The sequence below is a fragment of the Pungitius pungitius genome, chromosome 11, assembly GCF_949316345.1.
Source record: "Pungitius pungitius chromosome 11, fPunPun2.1, whole genome shotgun sequence".
Lineage (NCBI taxonomy): Eukaryota > Metazoa > Chordata > Actinopteri > Perciformes > Gasterosteidae > Pungitius > Pungitius pungitius.
This window is the reverse complement of record NC_084910.1, coordinates 15396200-15420077: the sequence shown is the minus strand read 5'-3', so window position 1 is coordinate 15420077 and position 23878 is coordinate 15396200. Positions and strand designations below refer to the sequence as shown.

At 44.2% G+C, this 23878-nt stretch overlaps 3 protein-coding genes across 5 annotated transcripts; all 3 read left to right on the top strand.

Annotated features, from left to right (window-relative positions):
• Positions 1-59: 59 nt before the first annotated feature.
• LOC119197105 (phosphatidylinositol 4-phosphate 5-kinase type-1 alpha-like) lies at positions 60-10194 on the top strand. Of its 2 annotated transcripts, none has more exons than XM_037453107.2 (16): positions 60-203; positions 3370-3404; positions 3691-3783; positions 3913-4043; positions 4142-4259; positions 4750-4902; positions 5031-5330; positions 5546-5781; positions 5873-5956; positions 6066-6114; positions 6435-6519; positions 6659-6829; positions 6920-7052; positions 7143-7192; positions 7272-7375; positions 7473-10194. In XM_037453107.2, the coding sequence occupies exons 1-16, from the start codon at positions 158-160 to the stop codon at positions 7473-7475; spliced, it is 1791 nt and encodes a 596-aa protein (XP_037309004.1). In that variant the 5' UTR covers positions 60-157; the 3' UTR covers positions 7476-10194. The 2 variants fall into 2 exon arrangements, with proteins under 2 accessions (XP_037309004.1, XP_037309005.1); XM_037453108.2 differs by having other exon boundaries at positions 7143-7196; positions 7276-7375.
• Positions 10195-11295: 1101 nt separating this feature from the next.
• LOC119198056 (26S proteasome non-ATPase regulatory subunit 4-like) lies at positions 11296-16170 on the top strand. The gene is made up of 10 exons (XM_037454889.2): positions 11296-11414; positions 12297-12437; positions 12522-12636; positions 13513-13599; positions 13944-14012; positions 14107-14322; positions 14527-14635; positions 14740-14877; positions 15537-15595; positions 15687-16170. Exons 1-10 carry the CDS (start codon positions 11389-11391, stop codon positions 15855-15857), a joined length of 1131 nt encoding a protein of 376 aa, XP_037310786.1. The 5' UTR covers positions 11296-11388; the 3' UTR covers positions 15858-16170.
• Positions 16171-16943: 773 nt separating this feature from the next.
• On the top strand, positions 16944-23824 carry znf687a (zinc finger protein 687a). Of its 2 annotated transcripts, none has more exons than XM_037453961.2 (11): positions 16944-17078; positions 17526-19433; positions 19712-19967; positions 20112-20296; positions 20408-20592; positions 20669-20845; positions 20939-21101; positions 21187-21417; positions 21506-21618; positions 22043-22145; positions 22221-23824. In XM_037453961.2, the coding sequence occupies exons 2-11, from the start codon at positions 17547-17549 to the stop codon at positions 22803-22805; spliced, it is 3885 nt and encodes a 1294-aa protein (XP_037309858.2). In that variant the 5' UTR covers positions 16944-17078; positions 17526-17546; the 3' UTR covers positions 22806-23824. The 2 variants fall into 2 exon arrangements, with proteins under 2 accessions (XP_037309858.2, XP_037309859.2); XM_037453962.2 differs by having other exon boundaries at positions 17041-17146.
• Positions 23825-23878: the final 54 nt, after the last annotated feature.

Below are 23878 nucleotides of genomic sequence, written 5' to 3'. Positions count from 1 at the left end.
TTGTACATTTGAATATAGTGTAGACTCGGTATTACAGCAAAACTGAAACCAACACAGTTCCCCTTTAGTCCACCGGGGGCGCTGTGGCGCTGCTGCAACACACAAGCACCCGAACGCATCTCTGCAGCGAGTCCGTGATGAGAACAGTCAAATCGTAATGGCGACTGCTGGAACGGCAGACTGTGGATCAACAGCCCCGACAGGTATCTAATCGATACGTCTTACTCCTTTATTGACTCGAAGCGAACGTACAAAGGAAACTGTGTGACGTTTGTTAGCGACGATCTCGGCTCGACTTGCTGTCAGCGCTTTCTCACGTCCCGGTTAGCCAGTTAGCCAATTAGCATCGAGGCTTCCAGCCTAACAAATGAATAAAGCGATGGTCAGCCTGCTTAGCTACCGTATTGATGGTTGGTGTCGGTATTGTCACATACAGTTTTCGTTTTCTACATCAAATTCTATATTGGGGTGAATAACTTGCTTTAAAGGCAAATATTCCCGGACCACGTTGGCAATCCAGCTTTCCCGTTATTCCTATGCTAATGAGTTAGCTGGACGCAGGAGGATGAGGATACAAATAATTACCTGTCCATTGTTTCATGAACCTACGCTCCTGTTTGAAATCAGCACTCTTCAGCAGCTATGGGAAAAATAGTGTAACCCAGTTATACCCCGTCTGTCCTCCAACGTTAAAGGTTCGGGTTTGAGGTGAAGCTGGCAAAACACATCCATTTCGTACCTTTTCACACCAGCCCCGCGTTAGCAAGTTTACTTTCCCAACTGTCACAGTCGTTGTGCTTCTTTACCAAAGAAACATATTTTTTGGGGCAATTCCCTACATTCTTTAAACCAATTACACGGGCTTGTCATCCTTATCCAGATAATAAAGCGGCTTAAACTATATCCCTGTTCGGATTGTCTGGGATCTATATTCAGATGTGTGTGTGTGTGTGTGGGGGAGAGTCGCCCATGAACTGACCCTTCTCTGTTTCCAGTACACACACACACACACACACACACACACACACACACACACACACACACACACACACACACACACACACACACACACTGGCTGTTGAAGTGCCTTCCGATTTGTCTTGCATTCCAGACAGGACAGATAATGAGGGGAGATTGCATCTTGCTAATCCATTAAGTTGTGTGCTTCCTTGTGAGGAGAGGAGTTGCCCTGCCCATCTGTAACCACCCAGTCTGAATCAGTGAATAAAAATAGGGACTTCACATAGCGGCCCTCACATGGCCGACGGCCCTGAGAGAGTGTACCAATACGAGACACGGCCATCCGTCAAATACACAGACAGTTGAGTGACAGTAACATAATGTGTTATCTGGAACAGCGGCCCGAGGAGGCCTTGTCTGCTCATCGGGGCGACAGCCAGTAAGTATACTTCTGGAGTCTCGGTAGGCAGGAAATGATGTTAGGAGGGTACGCGTGTCCCATATTATTGGCTTGTGTAGGCTGCAGGCTGCAAGCGGACGAAGTTGGCAGGGAGTTGTTTGGTATACAGAGAGGAACAGATGGTTTGCCTGTTGTTGCGAGGCTCGTCACCGACCAGCTAAAGTCATTCTTAAGTAATTCGGTTGAGTTGGGTCATTTCCCGCCAGGTCTGCTGCTGTTTATGTTCATTTTCTGGTTCCAATTTGGCTCTTTTAGAGGTAATTCTTGTTGTCATGCCCGCATGACATCACATGATGCATTTGTTCACAAAAGTGTAAATTCCTAAATGAGCTCAAATTGTACCCCACCACATTATCATGAAAAATACAGTACCTTTTTAAATGTTTCAAATAGAATAGGTATAAAAGGATAAATGCACCTGTTTAATACCCACTGTTATACAAAAGAAGCCGTTAGTTGTATCTTGCCACAATAATTAGCTTTTGAAAATGACAACGCTCTATCAATTAACTATTTTTTTTTCCTTTTGAAATGGCAAAAAACTAGCAAAATAAAGGTTGCCAGTTAGAATTCCAGCCCAAAGCATTGTTTTGTTTTTGTACCTTCGGTCCAAAACCCAAAGCTACGACCGAATTCTCATCATTTATTTGGAATGATTCTCTTTGAATCGATGGATCCCTTCGGCTTCACAGGGAACACATTCTCTCTTACCTGTACACGGTCTGTGAACCAGATCAAGCTTTTTAGGCTGAACATTTCCTACTCCACAGATATTAGGACTCAGTTCTGGAGGAGAGCATTTCAGCGAGGTACTCGCATGGGTGTGCGTGAGTGTGTCTTTCTGAACTGCATGAGTAGTGACGATGCAGTGTGTGTGGTTCTACATAACGAGAAAGTGGAGAGAATGATGCTCGTTGTTTCCTGGAGGATTGCCGTATGCCGCTGTCAACTGAAAAGAAATGCATGGCATTCAGTGAGTCTGCGTTGTTATTAACACTCACCTTTCTTGGGTTGAAGTGACCATATTTGTGCATATTCTGGAACAAATTGACTGTGCGTAGCTTAAATTCCACACACAGGATTGTTACTGAAGGTACATCCTCCCTCAACATCTTTTATGTGTATATTGACCTCTGGTACTGCAGCATTGAAGTACACGTTGCCATTGGTTACAGGCTAGAGGTGCCTGCAGAGTGGGTGAGTTAAAACAAGTTTATATAAGGGAAATCCTGTGGAGTTATTTTTTTTTTTTCTTTCAACTGTGTGCCTTTTGTTTTTCACAAAAATACTGTGCGGTGTGGTTGTTTCGGTGCTTACCCCACGAAGACGGAGCCAAATGTCTGGGTCATGCATTACAGTTTTACTTATCTTTGGCCATCAAGCCACTGCACACAAGTATTTTCATGGTTTTGTCTCAGGACGCTACTGTTGCACCGGTCAGTATTGTTTCCTGAACGGGCCATATGTTGTCTCGATGTACCATATCGGAGTTCACCAACACAATAGATGCCAGGTCGCTGGGAGAAACCTAGTGAGGTGCAGCTTTACGTTGTAGCTTTGCGGAAGGAGGCTGTGCCTGACGCTCAACTTCAGATGAATGTGGAGCAGCCGGCTCCGGGGAGAAGTAGTTCCAGTTCTCACAGAGCTGGTGTATTGAGGCCAGCAGTTTTTTTGTGGCCATATTTAGGTCGGGGCTCAGCTTTTGCCTCACAGTCATCAGTCTGTCCTGCAAATAGCCGTTGCTAATTAACCAGCAGACAGTCTTTAACAAATGTTTCCATGTTAGTCTTTAAAAATAAGATTACATTGACACTGACTGCATGGGTTGACATTTAGGGCTGGGTGGGTTTTGTGAGTCCGTTTGATAGTTGGAGCAGTTCTGTAAGGCTTTTGTGTTCTCAAGATTCAAAATGGCAAAATCCCACTTTAACCTGTTTTTATTTCTTAAGGGACCAGTGGCATCCGAAAAATGGGCCCTTCTGAGGTAAGGAGGATGTCCGAAACTTTGGGGAGAGAGACAACAATTACAAATCAAAGTAAATGTCTGGTACATCTTTAAATATAGTGGACAGAAACGTATCATTCACACATAAACGGAGCCAGACCATCTGACACCACAGTCTGTTATGCTGACCCCCCCCTATTTACTGTATTCTATGTTTTATTTATTCTTGTCCTGCTGCAATACCCACATGGGCAATTAGTCAAGTAAAATCCATCTCTCTGTCTTTGTTCACAAACACACACCATATTGACTTTTCTCTCCACAGATGCCGGGCTCTTCAGGCACAACTCAGAGTATGAAGAAGACCATTGGACACCGGGGGGTCGAGACCACCACAGGAGAAACAACCTATAAAAAGGTTAGAACGGGGTGGGGGGGTCGTGACACCAGTGTCGGGTGTTAATTGTCCAAAATTAGTGTGGGGATTACATCACTCGATGACCCACAGATAGTGATGGAACTGTCGTTTCCCGTGTGACCCCTCTAGACCACGTCATCGGCCCTTAAAGGTGCCATCCAGCTGGGCATCACTCACACAGTCGGCAGCTTAAGCCAAAAGGCGGAGAGGGATGTCCTCATGCAGGACTTTGTGGTGGTCGAAAGCATCTTCTTCCCCAGGTCAATAACTAAAGCTGTTGTTTTAAAGACATTGTGGTTTTCTGGTTTTTGATTTCATGTAGTCTTAAACATCCTGTCTCTCTCGCGTGTGTTTTTAGTGAAGGCAGTAACCTCACCCCGGCTCACCACTACAGTGACTTTCGCTTTAAGACCTACGCTCCTATTGCCTTTCGTTACTTCAGAGAACTCTTCGGAATCAGGCCAGATGACTACCTGGTCAGTAACTCTCACCAAACACACACACACTATTTGATTTATGATTAATCACTGCTCCAATCTTTCCATTGTGGAATGTTTTAGTTCACAGGTTTAAAACCGGGCCCCTTTCTGAGGAGCTCCCCGGTTTTGCCATTAAATAATGCCTGCAATTAAGCGTCTTTCCCTCCAAAGACCCTTGTGATGGTGATCCGATTACGTTATGATTTGATTTGATTTTGAACCTGTAGTATTCCTGTGACCTGAGGTTTATTTCCAATACCAATATGGAGCACTGTAACTCAATGGCCAGGGTTGTAATTTAGTCTTTATAATCTTTACTCTAATTGTTCATATGAACTGTCCTATAGGCAGTACCATTAAAAGCAATTCAGAAAGAAAACTCGAGCCTCATTTAAGATCCGCTGGCTTAGTGAAATTAGAGCTCTGGATACACCAACCTATTTGCTTTGTTTCAGGATACTAACGCAGACTCCGCTTCTCCTTGCAGTATTCTCTGTGCAACGACTCGCTGATCGAGCTGTCCAACCCCGGAGCCAGCGGGTCCCTCTTCTATGTCTCCAGCGATGACGAGTTCATCATCAAGACTGTTCAACACAAAGAGGCTGAGTTCCTCCAGAAACTGCTGCCTGGATACTTCATGGTCAGCCTTTATACATAAAGTGTGGTTTAGTATGCATGTTCGCTATGAGTGAATGTTATTGCATTAGCTGTAGTTACGATAAGAGCACTACTCATATATCTGTTCCCATATTTCTCATCCCTTTCCAGAACATAAACCAAAACAAGCGCACCCTGCTGCCCAAGTTCTACGGGCTGTATTGCGTTCAGGCAGGGGGCAAGAATATCCGTATCGTAGTGATGAACAATCTTCTGCCTCGGATCATCCCCATGCACCTCAAATACGACCTCAAGGGCTCCACCTATAAGAGGCGAGCTTCCCCTAAAGAGAGAGAAAAGGCTGTTCCCATTCACAAGGACCTGGACTTTATCGAGGACTTGCCCGACGGTCTGCTGCTGGAAGCGGACAACTACAACGCCCTGTGCAAGACTATTCAGAGGGACTGCTTGGTGAGTCATTTTACGCCATCTATCATTCCAGGCTCCCGACCCGCACAGGATGCATTAAATAAATGCTTGTGCAGCCCAGTTTAGACAGTAATACAACAAACATATTTAGAGTGTGAAGTTTGTGCCATAGTTTAGTTTGTCTTTTTGTTTGTGTGCATGTGTGGACGCCCATGGTCACGTCAACTCCATTTATTGTATTTCTGTGTGTAATGTAGCTGTTGCAGAGTTTCAAGATCATGGATTACAGTCTGCTGATGGGAATCCACAACATGGACCAGGCCAGCCGAGCGCGTGAACGCAGCAGGGGAAACTCTGGTGAAAGTGGGGGTTCGGAGGGAGCGGTGACCCCAGATCAGCGAAGGCCACAAGTGCAGAAAAGTCTGTACTGTACAGCCATGGAGTCCATTCAGGGGGAGGCTCGAGGGAAGGGAGCCTTGGATTCCGAGGATCAGTGAGTCCTGACGCCCTTGACGATGTTTGTCTTGTGGTTAATGAGCGGGACGTGACGAATGAATGATCCGCCGTGTTCCCAATCCTTTCAGCATGGGCGGTATTCCATCTCGGAACGCTAAAGGAGAGCGGCTGCTCATTTACATTGGCATCATTGACATCCTCCAGTCTTACAGGTCTGTCAGAGCAGCCATGTTTTGACATTTGTTCTTGCTTGCCAATACAAGCTTCCCACCCACATCACCCCCCGTTTTTTGTAACTTCCACTAATTTCTTATTACATAGGTTTATAAAGAAGTTGGAGCACTCGTGGAAGGCCTTGGTGCATGATGGGGTAAGCGGCTACACTTGATGCTCGATAAATCTTAACAAAGTGTTGTTGAACAGAGAAACTGAGCGGCAGGACGTAAAGTACTCGACATAATTTTGTAACTAATTTCAATAAACAATACAGAACTGGAGTGCCTAATCATCAATTGATTGACAGGTAAGACGTTACCCTGAGAGTCAAGAAATTAGACAATTTCCCTATACAACAAAATAAATAGACCGACCTATCCGGAATTGTTAATAAACAAACCCATAAATACAGATATTGCTGCTGCATTTCCATTTGTGTACCCCATGGCTAATGCTTCTCTTTTCCCCCTTTAGGACACGGTTTCAGTTCACAGACCCGGCTTCTATGCAGACCGTTTTCAGCAATTCATGTGCAATACTGTATTCAAGAGAATTCCACGTACGTGTGCATGTTTTATAAAATGTTTAAAATGCACTGAGGTTTTACATAGTGAATTAACAGCATAGAAATCCCATGTGTGAGAACTCTGGCTCCACATATTGATCATTTCCACTTTGATATTCCCCATCCCGCGCAGTGAAACTATCTCCATCTAAGAAGAGTCGTGGCGGAGGTCAGGGAGGTCTCAGGAGGGCCCCCACCCTGGGAGCCCCCACCGCCCTCTCCCAATCAACAGGGCAGTCGGCTGTTGACGGGAGACTAGTCCCCCACAGCCACTTCAAAAGCACCGATTCAGAAGCAGACAGTGGTGAGAGCTGAAGAACATTCCGCAGCTCTACTGCTGACGCCGGCGCGGCTGGTGTTCCCATGCGGCTCCTGAATGCTGCTCTCTCCTCAGGTGTGCAGTTGGGCAGACCAGATCTCGTTCCAAGGACCCCTCCGGTTGGAGAAAACCCTTCTGACTACGAGGCCAACCTGTCCACCTCGTCGCTGGGCAGCACCGGGGTCGCCGCCACCTCTCCTGCCCTACGGTAAAGCCTGGCAGAATGCTAATCATGCAGGACTTTGCTCTTCCGCCTTACTTTCACGCTGTGTTGATGTGAATTGCCTTTGCTCCGTAGGTCTGTAGGGGTGGAGGTGCACAAATCAGCGAACACAGACCTCGACCGTCACGGGTACATAAGGCAATGGTGGCTGTGAAAAATAGTGAGTGCTTATGTTTGTTTTGCATCAATTCCCTTTTCTCTGTTGCAGTTTGGAGGCAGAAGCTGAGGTCGATAATTCAGGCCACCTCTCTGGAAACGAAGATGTAATTTCACTCTCGGACATCATCCCCGAGACCAACATTTCTTTTGTGAGTCTGTTCGCTGAAATCCTAGATTCCGATGATGCATATTATTTAAAACCAGAAAGTATCAGTTTTACATTTTCTACGTATTTCATCTTTACAGTAAAACAAATACCCCAGATGTTTGAAGACGAGATGTTTCTGGACAAGGTCGCTGGAAGTAGAGATGAAGAGAGCAAAAGTCACCCATCCAACACGGCCCCTCTGTTGCACCGCCGCTGTTTTCTCACCCAAACAGTACATATGCAGAGATTGCCCAAATGAAGCAGCAAGATGCAATGGAGAAAATAGTTAAGGAGAAGATCAAGGAGAAGAGGCTCCTCCCTCATCAGACAAAAAGACAAAATAATTAGTTGTACATAGTGAAAAGCCCGTATCTGAGTCCCAATTTCCTCCGAGACATTGTGTCCAATGAACGACACAGACAGCATTTCAGTGGGAACACTTTAAGAGCACACGGAGGACATCGCCTCATTCGTAGGAGTCAACACTTCCCACCATGTGTGTGTTCATGCGGAGTCTTAAGTGAGTGATCCCGCTACCACACTTCCATTTCCCCCTCGGCCACTGGCGTGCAGGGGCGTGCTGAGCTACCAGCAGTCCTGCTTTGAGTCAAGCCCGGCTATATGATGCATTTCTTTCAACGGATGATGGATGTACAGTATTTGTTTGATACGGCGGAGGAACGGATTCAACCCCCACGGATGAGGTCATTTTGTTTTGTTTTAAGTTATTCTGCTGGCAAAAGATCCAACGTGATCTTTCCACTGCTGAATGTACATTACAATGTTTTTCTTACATAAAATGTGTCTTAACTTAGCGTAGCACATTTGTACAACCCTGAAAATCTCCCCCTCTGATGTGACCAAGTATGCTGTAAATGAATACAGAGAAGAGCTATCGACAGCTTTGCTGTTGATGCCAGTCATGACTCATAGAAAATTAATAATCTCCAGCTCATTTGTCTGTCATGTCTGTGCCTTTTTTCTTTTTCTTTTTTTGCTTTCCTAACGTGATATGAAGTGACTTTAAGGTCAGTTTCTGGTGGTTAGTGCTGTAGTTATACAGAGAAACCTGCCTTATTACTACAGCAGAAGTTGTCAAACTGCTATTTGTGTGTCTGGACCAACAGTCAGTGCTTAAAATAGTTTCAAATTTAATTGCAAAACACTAATAGTGTCTAGTTTGAATATGTGACTGCAGCTTAGCGAATCATGTTAGCTCCCCGATGGGGCAGTGAGGATTGTCCATCTCTTTCATTACTCATTTCTGCCGGTTGCTCAAGTGACTTCCGCCCTCCTCCACTTTTGGACCAAGATTAATAGCTATGTGTGTAACTTTATATAAGTAGTCAATCTCTGCTTTTACTCTACTGTTCATAACAATTGTGCTTTGGTTTTTCTTTTTGTTATGATGTGTTTTTCAAGGCACTAAACGAGTTGCAGAAAGATTTTTTTACCCCACCAGATATTTCTGATGCAGAAATCTGAATCACTACAATGTGACTGTAGCAACACTCGAGATCTGGACATCATCTCATTTAAGGTATTACTATTTATGTTTTGTAGGCACATTCGGTCTATGCAGCAGAGAGGGAGAGAAGGGGAAATGTGAGGTTTGAAACTCCTCATGTTCAGCTGAGGATTCAGGACGAAGTCCTTTGTATCGTAAGCAAGTCGAGGCACCAAAGAAAAGAGTCTACAATGTTTCCAGATCATGTGGAGTTGACGTGATAATGAAACCGGACCCATGATACCCGCATGGACTGACTGCATGTGGGAGTCACACTGGTTTGACCTGTGTTTTTAGGATTCATTTCTGAACTGGAAGTTATTTTTGCCAAACATATTTTTTTGTATCTGACAACAATTTGTTTCTTTATCAAATGTCTGACATTTCAAGATTCAACCCCACATTCCTTTTGAAGTTCACTTTCTACTGGTAGCCCTTTGTGTGATTAGGATGAAGTACTTGAAATGTATTGTTTCTGATACTATGCTGAAATGTCTTTGCTTTTCCAGCGGATCAATTCAAAGTTTTAATTAGTAGGTCGCCACCAAAGAAAAAGATAACAAATTTTGTTATGTGACATCTCAATTTTTATCTTTTAGTTTCCTTTTTTTTTTTTTTAAATGACGCATAAATGGGTTGTTTTCACACTCGCACACTTTTTTTACAGGGTGGTGTAGTGCGTAATGGACTGATGCAGACCAGTTCTGTCACAGTTGTTATGTGCCTCACCGTGGCTAAAATAGAAACCTCCCACGGTGCTTAAAGGGCGGTGCAGTCAGTGTAGACACTACAATGTATTCACACACACACACACACACACAACACAAGCGTCGCCACATTTCATTTCTAAGAAGTATATTTATTAATGTGGTTGCTGCAGGGTGGAATGATGAAAGTTTGATTCTGTACCTTTGTACATGATTGTACGATTACTGTAAGCTGACTGAAGGATGTCTGAAACTTTATAGTGTGTATTTCCTGTGATGGCAGACTATTGACTATTTTACTTTTTATATTTGAAGGTTCAGATTGTTATATGATGAATATATTTGCGCCACAACGATTCTGGGCTGTTAATCTCCCAAACCTTTTTTACGTGAATGTTTCTGAATGCTTACGACGACATTGCTGGTTGTCCTATAATGCTTCAATCGCTATATTTCTACTGTGTATAAAATGTGTATATGTACATAGGAGTCACGGAAATGCCTTCTCATGCAATATGTGCTGCCTGTCTCCTGCCATGTTTCAGTTATGTGCTGGTGATGTTTTCATGTTTGGTTTTGAAGGATTAAACATATTTTCTAAATCTGTTTTTTGGTCTATTTGTTAATTTGTTATCGAACTACCTGCTACTTCACTGCATGCTTACAAAAACTCTGAGATTTGAATCATCTCTAGACAGTGAAATGAACTTAGCTATTGAGTAATTCCATTTCTTGCACTGTGTTCAGGCTTCATTCCCTCTACAGCTTCCCAGTTGAATACATTGCCCGGAGTGAAGTGTATGTCATCCCCTTAGTGTTTGATATCAAAATGTAGACCTAGTTTAAATGTGGACTCTAGTAATTGTACCGATGAATGAAAGGTTCTCATTCAAACCCCAAAGGGAATCGTGGTCTTGGCTCAGGTTTTGGCGCCGGTGTTGATGGGCCACGTTGGGATGAATCTTTTTATGGTCGGCCCACAGCTAAACCGACATGTTGTCGGAGCGCCAGGTGTTCCCCTTCCCGATCATGCTGTCTGATGACATCAAGTTAAAATGCTAACCAAGGAACTTTCTCAGAGAATGACGGTGCAAAATGCGGACTACGTTTACTAAAATATTTTGTGATAGTCAAACAAGTTTTTAAGAGATTTCAGAAGACCATTTAAAGACCATTGCGTGAATGCAAACTTCTGCCTAAACACCATTGTTGTTTAACACAATGTTTTCATACTTTCAATTTCCAAACTACACAAGTAGAGATTTAGATATTTTTCCAGAGACTAATCAGTAAAGGTCACTTAATTAATTTGTTCTATGACAGTAAATCTGAACAAATCAACAACAACAACATTCAGGATCAGGTGCATGAACCAACTATGAAAATGAATGTGAAATATAGTAGTTTTGAAGAACAGAAAAGGAAAACATCAGTAAACGTGAATCTTCTGCAGAAGTTGGAACTTTTAGGTCTGAGATGTTTTGCGATTCCTTTGTGAACTCAGCCTGGAGGCCCCACTTTCAAGGTTTTTCACCAGCTTTTATCTGTGCAACAGGATGGTAGATCTTCTTTTATCATGGACACTGTGGACTATTCTACAAGCGGAATATTAGTTAAGGGGGAGGACCTTTTCTGGTCTGTATTCTTTCTGTAATTTACAGAATTAATCACCTGTGACATCAATTTGTACACATTTGATCGGAACATTATGGAACGTATGTTTTTCTTTCAGAAAAAAAGAGGAGAAAAACTCCATTACCCATAAGCCCCACGATGACGTCGTAAACCACGGACATCAAGATGGGGCTTGAAAGTACTATGGTCTGGTAAGGAATGAGATATATGTTTAAAGTTGAATATGGAGAAGGGCAACTTCATTAAAAATTAGCTGTCATTTGATAAACTAAGTCTGCGTCTTAGCTGAAATATTTGTTCATGTTTATGTTGTTTCGTCGTCGTTTTCATTGAAGATGCTGAAGCGATTCACTGAGTCACTCCATAACCTAGCTAACGTTAGCCAGTAGGAGCCTCCAGCGCACCGCTAACAAAGGGAATTTACTCATGTTATGGCCATTTAATGAGCAATATGATTACTAGCACTAGCCAAAATGATGTTGCTCTAAAACCTTGAATGTTGAGTCAATATTTTTGCTCAAGTTGAGGTGAACTGTCTCTTGTTTGACACGTTAGCGCCAGCTAGCAAAACAAAAGTCAGATATCTCAATTTCGGATCCATTCAGAGGGAAGAAACAACACTAATAACCTTGTGTTGTTTCACGAGTATCAGTACTGTAGTACTCTTGCATAGGTTTCCATTAAACGTTACATTGTATAAGAGGTTATTATGTTAGCTGGATATACCAATTAGTTGTGATTCATCTTTTTACATAACGTTATTTTGTCTAGTACATTTCAGAAAAAAATAATCAATGGTTATTGCATCCTCCCAAATCAATGTATTTATATTGCTTGTTTTTTCCCCCAACAAACAGATGAAGGCTTTAAAACAAAAAACTAAAACAGTAAATTCTATCTTTTGAGGATTTGTAATTACTTCAGCAATGAATGATTCATGAAAGCTGCTGGGAGTATTTCTGAGCATTGAATTGATTCATGAGTTGATTGGGTCAGTCTCCGACGCCCATTTGCTAAACCTATATAACATTTGCATTGCTTACATTGTTAACACTACTTTTGATTTTTCTTAGTGTGGACAACAGTGAGTACATGCGGAATGGAGACTTTCTGCCCACCCGACTGCAGGCTCAGCAGGACGCAGTTAATATTGTTTGCCATTCCAAGACACGCACCAACCCTGAAAACAACGTGGGCCTCATCACCATGGCAAAGTAAGAGACACTGTGTTTCAATGAGAGTACTGACAGCCGAAGTATTGTCAGATAATAACAGAAACGTGTTCTGTCCCTGTGCAGCAACTGTGAGGTTCTGACCACGCTCACTCCGGACACCGGCAGGATACTATCCAAGCTCCATCTTGTGCAGCCTCGTGGAAATATCAGCTTCTGCACCGGCATCAGGGTTGCACATGTGAGTTTGTGACTTTCATAACAGAGAGAGTCCTATTCCTCTCTTCTTGCAGGGAAACCAGAAATATATGTTGAGTGAAATTTAGGAACAACAGGACACATAGTTAGGGGCGTGAGCATTTACACAATTCATTCACAAGGTTTTCCTCTTTACGCAACTCCAAGTGATTTGAACTAAAGCATTGATTATTACGTTGCAGTGTAGACTTTCAATGGAGACAACAAAATCACCACATTAGCAGTTCAGGAACTACAGTCATCCCCAAAATACTGGTTGCCCTGACTGTACATTGTTGTGGATGAATTCTTTGCAGTTTTAACTATTGTCCTCTACATTCTCTAACTAGTTGACTTTATCGATCTGACTCGTGGTGAGGACCCACACACCCTCACAGACCAGGAACTTTTCAGTAACACACACCCACAGAACACACGATTCGGATTCTTCAATTCATGGAGATTTATTGGAGCAACCCACATAAACTGAGCGCTTTCTCATCAGAAAGACATCAACGAGGCAATGAAACAACACTTTAGTTTATACATTTCTTTAACAATTTGACTGAGTGAAAACTTCCCCCTCTATCTCAACAGTGTCACTATCTTCCTGATGTTTCCCCCACTAGTCTCCCCCTCGTCCTTCACTAGCCCCACCTCTCTGCTATGTTAATGATAGTACACACACACACACACACACACACACACACACACACACACACACACACACTCATGAGACCTTCTCCCCACTGCTAGTGTGTCTACACTATCTCTTCCTGTGCCTTCTCTTAGTATGGCAACGACTGTTCTTTCTCCATATCACTACAACCTTGCATGCTTGGCGTCTTATTATGTCTGGCCTAACTGTTTTTCTCTGTAGTTGGCACTGAAGCACAGACAAGGCAAAAACCACAAGATGCGCATCATTGCATTTGTTGGCAGCCCAGTGGAAGACAACGAAAAAGAAGTGAGCTACGTTCTGATATAAGTCAATGTGTTTAAATGTTATTTGTGTTTATTTCTTTTTTATTGATAACGCGAGTATATCACAATCTTACCGAGTGAACTTTAGACACAGCTACCCCTTTTATAGAGAGATATTTTTCAAACTCAACAGCAAACATTTAAGTTAAACACAGCTAAAAACATGTAATGTTTTTTTTCTTTGCAAATTGTACCATTACATTATCACCAATATGCGTAATTGTTGTTAAATGGGTTGTTGTCACACTCAGCTAGTGTGTTTTGGGGGGGATTATAGCCTTATAAAAAAAATATATCTGTCACTGAATTATTTTTGTTTTCTTGTAGCTGGTCAAAATGGCGAAGCGTCTAAAGAAGGAAAAAGTCAACGTGGATGTCATTAACTTCGGGGAGGAGGTATTTATCTATCAGTGCTCGACGCACTCACCTCAAATCTTTGAAGCTGTCATTTGATCCATTTGCTTACCTTCGCTCTTGGTGACCACGGCAGGAGATGAACACAGAGAAGCTGACGACCTTCATCAACACACTGAATGGCAAAGAAGGAGCAGGCTCCCACCTGGTCACTGTTCCTCCAGGCCCCAGTCTGGCTGATGCCCTGCTGTCCTCACCCATCCTGGCTGGAGAGGGAGGTGCCGTGTTGGGTCTGGGTACCGGTGACTTTGAGTTTGGGGTGGACCCCAGTGCAGACCCAGAACTGGCCTTGGTAAGAGAGAAGGGAAAATGTAAATGGTCACTGTGTTGTGTTTGGTTTGTGTAGTTTATTCAACCTGCAACTTCTCTCGCTTTTTTCAGTATAAAACCTTCCATCAATATTGTTGTTTTTCCACCCCTATTGTCTATACCACATGTCTCTCATCTTCTGTGTGGGGCATTAAGCTACTTGTTGATTTCTTCCTCTCATCTCTAGGCACTGAGAGTGTCCATGGAGGAGCAGAGACAACGGCAGGAGGATGAAGCTCGCAGAGCCTCTGTCGTATCAGCTGCTGATGCTGGTATTTCCTCCCCTGCTGCAGATGGTGAGAACAATGTTCAACGACCCGGTTTAACATCACAGATGCTAGTTCCTTCAGCGGATGATATGTCACTCCCGTTTTGAGTGTGATCCATCTTTCTGTTGCAGAGTCTGACGACGCCCTTTTGAAGATGTCTGTTCCCCACACGGTGCCGTCCACACCTACTCTACCAGACTTCAGCCGCATGACCGAGGACGAACAGATCGCCTATGCTTTGCAGATGTCCATGCAAGGAGAAGGCGCAGGTCAAAAACAGATTGAGACCTTTCAGAATTTTACTGACTCAGAAAATTGATAACCTTGAATACATGCTTGGATTTAGTAGGCATCATATCAACAGTATAAAATCATGTTCATGGCATGTTATGGGAAGCAAAAATGTCTTTATTTGTGTTGCTGGCGTTTTACTTTGCGTTTCTATTTCTGAATCTATAATAAGCCATGGTTCATTTCATCAAAAGTATGTCTTCCTTTGATTACAAAGGACATGATTGACTCTCGAAGTGTATACATCGAACTGCCAATTTATATAGCGATTACCTTGAGATGCTGCTATTAGGGTTATAGGTTTGTTTGTATGAGCACTCTTAATACATATACATATTCATATTAATACATATATTTCACCTGGCCTAATACATTATTTTAGTACCATTTTGGAGCTTGGAAGACATTCCCATATATCCTACTTTTGGCTGATGACTTAGTTGGCAAGAGTAGTTTGCTACAGCTCAAGTTCCACATTTACAAAAGTCATCTATTTAAATGCAGCATGAGGGTAATAACAGCTGTATGCAATACATTTGGCAACAATTCGAGGTCATATCATTAAGGTTAATAACGGCCACAATTGTGCATACATGTTTCCTACTCCAACCACAGTTCTGTTCCATTTATCTTGCAGAGTTGGGAGCTGAGGACATGGACACAGGAGACGTGGACACGGACTCCAGCAAGGCTAAGGTAAGCACAAGCCTTTATTATATCTAATTTGTGTTTTCCAGCAGATTGAAATGTGAGTGGCAAACGTTTAACATGTCATTGTCTCCTCCAGGATGAAGAGGACTACGATGTCATGCAGGATCCAGAGTTTCTTCAGAGCGTCCTGGAAAACCTTCCTGGAGTCGACCCCAACAACGAGGCCATCCGTAACGCTATGGGCTCTCTGGCCTCCCAGACCGGCTCTAAATCCGATAACAAGAAGGATGAGGAGAAAAAGAAATGAACACCAAAAGAAGAACTTTGTATATGATAATTAAGAAGACTAGACAATTGCACCGCATGTTATTGTAACATGTTACAGTAACATTACCCTCCTCAATACAGGCACAATTTGTTTCCTTTTTTTCTTTATGTATGAGGCTATTTAAACTAAACATGTTTTACTTTTTTTCAACTTAAGGTGATTGGTGTATTCTAATTATAGTCATAGTTATTTTTTGTGTCAAGAAGGCAAAATACTTTCTTTTGAATTGTTTGTAATAATTCTGAGATACGCAGAATTCCGCAATAGATTAAATAATGCAAGGTGGCACTCAGTTTAATTCTCACTCCTTTTCCATTTAATGTTGTATTAAATGATGTTGCATTGATATTTATAAATAGGATTGTAAATATCAATGTAATGTGTATTAACAGCTACTTATATTATTATGACTGGAAGTTCTTGTAGGATGCCAAGTAGAGGAGAGACCTAATAAGACCTTTGATTTTTAATGCTCATCTGTTTTCAACATAATCATCCCAATGAGAAGTATCATCACTGTGTAACTTCATAGAACTTTAAAAGGCAGATGACACGGTTTGGTTGAGTTACTTTTCCTGCAAAATAATAGGAAATGCTTTTATTGTAGAATGAGATTTTATAAGGTTCTATTCTAATAATATAATTCATCAAAGATTATATAAGGTTGTATATTTATGGATTCATAATACGAAAACCAGTGATAGAAAGCAATCTATTTTGGTGGAATATTTTCGGTACTCGTACTTGAGTATTTATATTTTCTTTCACTTTATTTGACTAATGGTTGCATCTTAGAGCCATATGTTACTAAATTTAAATTGCTTTGGTCCCGTAAGTTAGGTCCCGTAAGATTCACTTTACATCATATAATCGTAAAGTAAATATCAATAATTCAAGCCATTAGTGATGTAAACAGTAAACAGTCACAATAAAGTGCGATTCTACTTATTCGATACTTTTACTTATCGGAGACTTTCTTTCACCTCTGGCCAAAAGTCAAAGCATCTTTATAAAATTGCAGAAGGTTTAGTTCTATAAATATGTTTGAAATGTTAATGTCTAGGAGTGTTTTTTGCATAACACCTCTTCAATGTTGCGAACATCCTGTTTGGGGAACCTGGCAAGTCGATGTCGCACAATTTACTGACGAGTAATTTATGCGTCTGAGAGTGAACCAACTTTGCGAACTGACGGTAGCAGGTAATTCAAATTAAATACATGCGTGGGCCGATGTTAGCATCAGCTACAGCAAACGCAACACGCTTCAGGTGACGCATATAAGGACCATGTTGGCTACATGTTACACTGATCTAGCTAATTATAGTTTTTTTGAGGAAAGTTGGCCGTTCTTCGTTAGCACGGGCAGCTCGGTAAATGCTAGCATTTAGCTAACGTTAGCTGTTAGCAGAATGACCCACTTGTTGCTACTCCAGTTAAGTTTGACATGCCAAACGGCGGCTTCCTTGTTTCTTTCGACTTGTATAACAACACCGATTATTTATTGTTTTATTTAACCAGACCCCAATTCTTTCATGATACCACCTGTCACATATTTTATTACAATCAGTAACTATAACTGTCGTAGTCCAACTGTATCGACGCATTAAGGCATGCTTAATAAGCAGCGTCGTTGTGTTGCCCCGGCAGGTTTCAAGGATTGCGCCGGCGATGGGGGACATGAAGACCCCTGATTTCGACGACTTGCTGGCAGCTTTTGACATTCCTGACATTGACGCAAACGAAGCCATTCAGTCAAGTCCGGAGAAGGAACCGGATGAGATGGGGACCAACTCGGATGAGGGAGAGAGCGGGTCACCTTCATGCTTCCCCTGCCCTCCGGCCTCACATAGCGACCTCCCTGTGGTCAGTGTTATTGTGAAGAACACGGTGCGATCCGAGTCTCTGGAAGAAGAAGAGCCGTCCCACAGCCACACAACCGTCCTGGTGGGTGAGCTCACCTCACAGCTTGGTGCAAAGATGCCAGATGACGATGCCGTGGAGCCACAGATCGCCAACGGCTTTCAGGGCTCTGTCCCCAGGGCTCAGGGACAGTCCAAAACACCGCATTGGCACCCTTGTTCACCATTGAGGACCACACTGGATTTCACCAAGGGTAAGAGCCCTAAAGGAGCTGCAGTTGGATTGGTCCCACACGCAACTGATGTCATAAATAGTTTAAAACCCCTCCCTGTCCTCCAGTCTTCGATTAGGACTGGTCCTCACTTTCCCCGTCGCTCCCCTGAGAAGGATGAAACGTGTCTCCTCAGTAATCCATCGTCCTCCCCTTTATCACAAAATGGGAGTTTTAAGGCTGGAGTTAAACATGTTATGCACTCCGATGAAGAGGACTCCGAGCCTGACTTGGGAAGTCCGCTGGTGATCCAGGAGAGCCCAGAATCCGTGATGTCCTCCCCTCCCAAATTTCAATATCAGGCACAACTACAGTCTGAGATCCTTGGCTCTTCTGAATACCATCCCCGTCTTGTCCCTCACCGACCTCTGCCCTCTCTGGCATCTGCCATACCTAAACCCAAGCTTGAGGAGCACGGGCAACCCACAACCCTCAGTGGTGCCTCCACAGCTCCTCAGCCACACAGCCCCCAGGACCGCCTCGCCGCTCTCAACACGGGCTTCGCATCCGTCCAAGAGGACAAATACCCAGAGCACGTGATTGATGAAAGGGACTCCCCCGAGAGCCCACCGCCGAGCGAGACGGGTCTCTTTGTCCCCAAGGGAAGCAGCAGCCCTGATTCGGCCCAAGCAGCAGCAAACAACACGGACTCAGCTCACAAAGAGGAGCTCAAGGAAGAGGACAGACCGGCGGAAAGTGAGAAGTTGAGTGAAAAGGTGGCTGTGGATAAGGAACACTTAAACGAGAAGAGCTGCGGCGCTGGCCCTGAGGGTTCTGGGCCTGCCGGCGCGGAAAAACCAATTTCATCTCAGTCGCAACCCCTCAAAGTGAAAATCAAAATGCCCTCGGGTGGCATCACAAGGACCGTGACTGCCGCTGCCCCTAAAAAAAGCGGAAGAGCCATTCCCAAGGTTGTGAATAGTTCAAAACCTTCAGCAGAACGTCAGAGCACCAGATCCAAGAGGGAGCCGCCCCAGTCGTCTCCGACGCCTGCGATGGCGATGCTGCAGGACGCCTGCGCCGCAACGCTGGAAGGCGCCGGCGCGGCCAAAGACAAAACCGCAGCGGACGCCAAGCTTAAAGTCTCTCCAACGGCTGTCAGCATCACCAAAACCGCAGCCCTGCCCACCATCTCCGTGTCCGCTGCGAGAGTCCACCCGGGCGGGGCGAACCCGCGCAGCCTGGGTCAAAAAGCTGTGAGCGGTGCGGCGGCTCCTCCTCCACCCTCACCCGTGCTTACGCCTCAAACCAGCAGCAGACCAGCCTCCATAGTTAACAGCACCGGGGCGATCATATCCAAGACACAGACCAACCTGGTGGAAGCTTTCAACAAGATCCTCAACAACAAGAACCTCCTGCCCAGTTATAAACCAGATCTGAGCTCTCCTCTCCCTGCAGAGTGGGGCCTCCCACTGCCTGCACAGGTGAGCTGTCATTGGGAATATCCTAAAACAAGTGGTTTTATTATTTAATATATTTTAATTTACTCAATATTATCTGGAGCAAACAAGCTATTTTCATTCGTCATTGACAAAGAAGCTCACTTTTCATTTATAAAATTGAATGTTCTTTTCTGACTGCAATCCTCCAACAGAACTAGGCTGAGTTGGTCTCAGCATGACAAGCTCACAGCATTGTTTCACCTGGCACCATTTAACATTACTGTCGATGTCTAAGGAGATGAATGTCTGGTCCCGTGCAGGGCTACCGCTGTCTGGAGTGCGGCGACGCTTTCGCCTTGAACCAGAGCCTGGCGCGGCACTACGACCGCCGCTCGCTGAGGATTGAGGTGACCTGTAATCACTGCGCCAAGCGGTTGGCCTTCTACAACAAGTGCAGCCTGCTGCTACACGCCAGAGAGCACAAGGAGAGAGGCCTGATCATGCAGTGTTCCCACTTGGTCATGAAACCTGTCCCGGTGGAGCAGATGATCGGCCACCAGGAACCCGCAGCAACCGGTCGGTTGGCAGAGTGCCGTCTCAGCCCCGTAGCTTCGCTGTTCTTTTTTTTCCATGTTATTCAAACACTTGATTTAGTTTGCTCCTCATTGATTACTCAGGTTGGCTCTCCTTCTGTTTTTTTTTTTGTGTGATTCTGTTTAGGACCATTGTCAACATCCTCTTCAGGCCAGGCCGCCCCAGCAGCCGCGGCACGTCAAGCAGTGTCCAAGAAGAAAGGCGAGGCAGTGCACTACACGGGTAACAAGTGTCCCGAGTGCCAGGCTCAGTTTCACAGCAAAGAAGAAGTTGCCGAGCATTTCCAAGAAATCAAACCAGCACAAACCTCTGTGAGTCCCTTTTTGGTGGAAGGGTTTTGGTTTTCTTCTTTTTTTTAAAAAATTGGTTTTCCATTGATACAAAAATGACCTTAATTACTTTGTTCTTGTGTTGTTCTCTAGTCATGCACAGAGTGCACCCCTCCAATGCTTCTGCCCAATAGCTGCAGTGGCGCGGCTCATAAGCGCATCCACCAAAGCAGCCCGCCGCGCGTCTGCCCCGAGTGCGGCGGCACGGCCAAGCAGTCGCTGTTTCAAAAGCACCTCGACGAGACCTGCTTGCACTTTGCACGGCGCATTGGATACAGGTGTGACGTCCGCCGCTGTGGCCGCGTGAGTTCAGCCGGAGCAGGCGTGCTCACGTCTCTTTCTCTCTGCCTGCAGGTGTTCCAGTTGCCTGGTGGTGTTCGGCGGGCTTAACTCGGTGAAGTCTCACATTCAGCAGGCCCATTGTGACATGTTCCACAAATGCCCCAGCTGTCCTATGGCGTTTAAATCTGCTCCGAGCATACAGAGCCACATCAGTGGCCAACATCCAACGCTCACTGAACGACAGACCATGTATAGAAATATATATATTTATATGTACATGTAGTGAAAATAAGTGTTTCCTTTTTAATCGATCAATTAACACATTCATTTTTCCCTTTACAGGTTAATATATAAATGCGTCATGTGTGACACCGTTTTTACAAACAAGTCTCTGCTGCACATCCACTTTGAAACCCACTTGACCAATCAAAAGGTGCACGTGTTTAAATGCCCCGAGTGCACCAAGTTGTTTTCTCAGAGGAATTCTCTTCTGGATCATTTCAAGGTACATGAAGGCCTTACGTAGGGTCTCATTTAGTTGAGTCAGTGCTTGGACAGCCTTTATCATTTTCCCCCCCTTTGCTCATCAGACCCATAAGACGTCCATTTCAAAACGAGAGTTGCCTTCACCTGCAGCGGTTCCCCCTCGCCCGCGGCCGCCGGTGAAGTTGGAGAGCTCGAAGGGAGAGGAGTCGAGGAACGAAGAGAAAGTGAAGCCGGAGAAGATGAAGGCCCCCTCCGGCTGGAAGTGTGCGCCTTGCCACGCACGCTACACGGATCGGGAAGACTACATCACCCACATGGCTGAACAGCACAGCAAGGTCTGGGAGTCCACCGTGCAGTTGGTCTTGAGATAGAGCCAGAAAGGATTCAGCTAAAGGTTTTAGTCATTTTTGTTTTGTTTTATAGAGTCTGAAGAAGTTTCCTTGTAACAAGTGTGAGAGTTCTTTCACCACCACCTCCAGCATGAGACGTCACATCAGAGACAAACACAAAGCCGCCAACCGCTGCTTTCGATGCCAGTGAGTATCACAAATGATCTATTTGGTTTTTTGAATTCTGTTAAAAATGTAATATTTCTTTTTTTTTTACTTTTTACTGGATACTTTCTGAAATGTCTTTGAAGTAATAAACTGCCTGTCATCTATGGAATATTATGCCAGCATTTCTCTTTGAGTACTTTATTATGATTTCTTTATGAATATTCTATATTACAACTTTTTAAATTAAACTTTTTTGTTAATCCATGAACTGTTTGGGATTGTGGTAATGCATATATAATAAAAATGTAAGAACAGTAAAACCAAAGCCAAGACCTTACTCAAGTTTGCCTGTTGATTCGGTTCGGTTTATTTCAGCTGTACCCAGGATTCCTGAAACAGGTGACGGTAGATCAAATCTTAACCGCAGTAACAAAATCATAGTCAAGTCTTTTTACATTTACAGGTTCTGTAATGAGGGTAAGAAAACGTTCAGCAGCAGAGCGATGTTGGAGAGACATGTGCAGCAAAGACACAGCTCGGAACAAGGAAGCCAGAACCCTCCGACGGTAAGACATTCTGGTCCAACAATAAACCCCCTGTCAGCAGGATGTTAACTGCAGATCGCCCTCGTTTGGTCGCAGGGAGGCGCAGATGAAACCGGCAGTTCCTCAGAGCAGGACAGTAGTTCGGGGCCTTGCCCGAGAGGAGCTTTGAAGACGGAGCGGGACGAAGAGCCCGCAGATGGAGCTGGTCCAGTGAAGAAGATGCGCTCCTCCTCCCCCCCCGGCCCCATCTGCCTCCCTGAGTCCGGGTTCCGCTGCTCCCCCTGCGGCTTCGCCTCCGCGGACCACGCGCTGTTCCTGGAGCACATCGGCCAGCACCGGCGCGCAGGCGCGGAGGGCGGCGGCCAGCAGTGTCTGCAGTGCGGCGCCTGCTTCACCTCCGTCTCCGCGCTGTCACGCCATCGCTTCATCACCCACAGAGTGAGAGATGCCGATAGCCAGCAATCCGTCGGTTCGCAGCCGGCGCCGTGGAAGCACGAGAGTAAGGGCTCCCTGGACGGCTCGGCGCCAGCGTCCCCCGCCTCGCAGGGGAAGGACGAGGAGGGCGCGCTGGCCTGCAGGGTGTGTGACAAACAGTTTGAAAAGGCCACCGACCTGACCACGCACTTCAGAACTCACGGCATGGCTTTCATCAGCGCGAGGAACGTCGGGAAGGCTCCCTAGAATACCCGCTTTAGAGCACTGATGGTTGGTGGTAACAGAATATTTGCAAGTGCCTTATATACTGTTGACGCATTATCACGGAGTCGGTTAGCAACACTTTTAAGAATCCACCCAAAGAAAGCTGATATAACACAGTAAATCCATCAAATGGTATTTTTAAGCGGTGACCTTTGACCTGACACTCAGGATCTGAAGCAGCATTTCTGTGCTCCGTGGTGAAGACTAAGAAGACACTTTAAAGTGCCCCAGAGTTACGATCCTATTCTAATTGTGATGACTGTTTTCTTGACTGTTGATAGTTTGCGATGTATTGTGTCTGATTTAACTATTTTCATCCTACCGAGATGTGTGAACTGCAACCGAGGTATTTTTCTGCTAAGTTTCTTTTGTTTGTTTTTCTGTATATTCTACAATAAGCGATACAACGGGTTTAGAATGTTGACTCAGTCACTGTAACATGTGTGTACCTTTTTTTTATGGCCATTTTCCAAAATGTATAATGTTTCATAAGGATTCCCAACTCTGGCATCGATGCAAAGATTACATTTTGTAACAAAGACTCATTTTGGACCTGCTTCATTTAATCTAACTCATACTGCTGAAACTATATTTTGGAATATATATTTTTGCATGGAATAATCATTGGACTTTCTCCCCCATAGTTCATCTATATTATGAAGGAACGTCCACACTGTCAGTGTCACGGTGACCAAAGACTTGCATATATGTGATGTTGCTAATGTCTCGAGACTAAATTGAAATCGGAACCCATTTAATATCTTCTGGAGTTGATAACATGTCTCAGCAGGTTTGAAGCCTATGTATATTTATATTTTAAATAAAAATCTACCAATAAGTATACACTTCCAATATTTTATTGATGACCTGAAATTGACCAAAAATAGTCTTGTGAAAGATTTTGAAGGAAACCATTTGGCTCATTTACGGTATTTTGAGAGGCTTTAATTTTGGAATGGTGCAACAGAATGTCCTGGTTATACGTTGAAATAAAATCCAAAGACCATAATAATGTCAAAGATCATGTTTGCAAAGCGGCATTCCCGGCGTTGCTC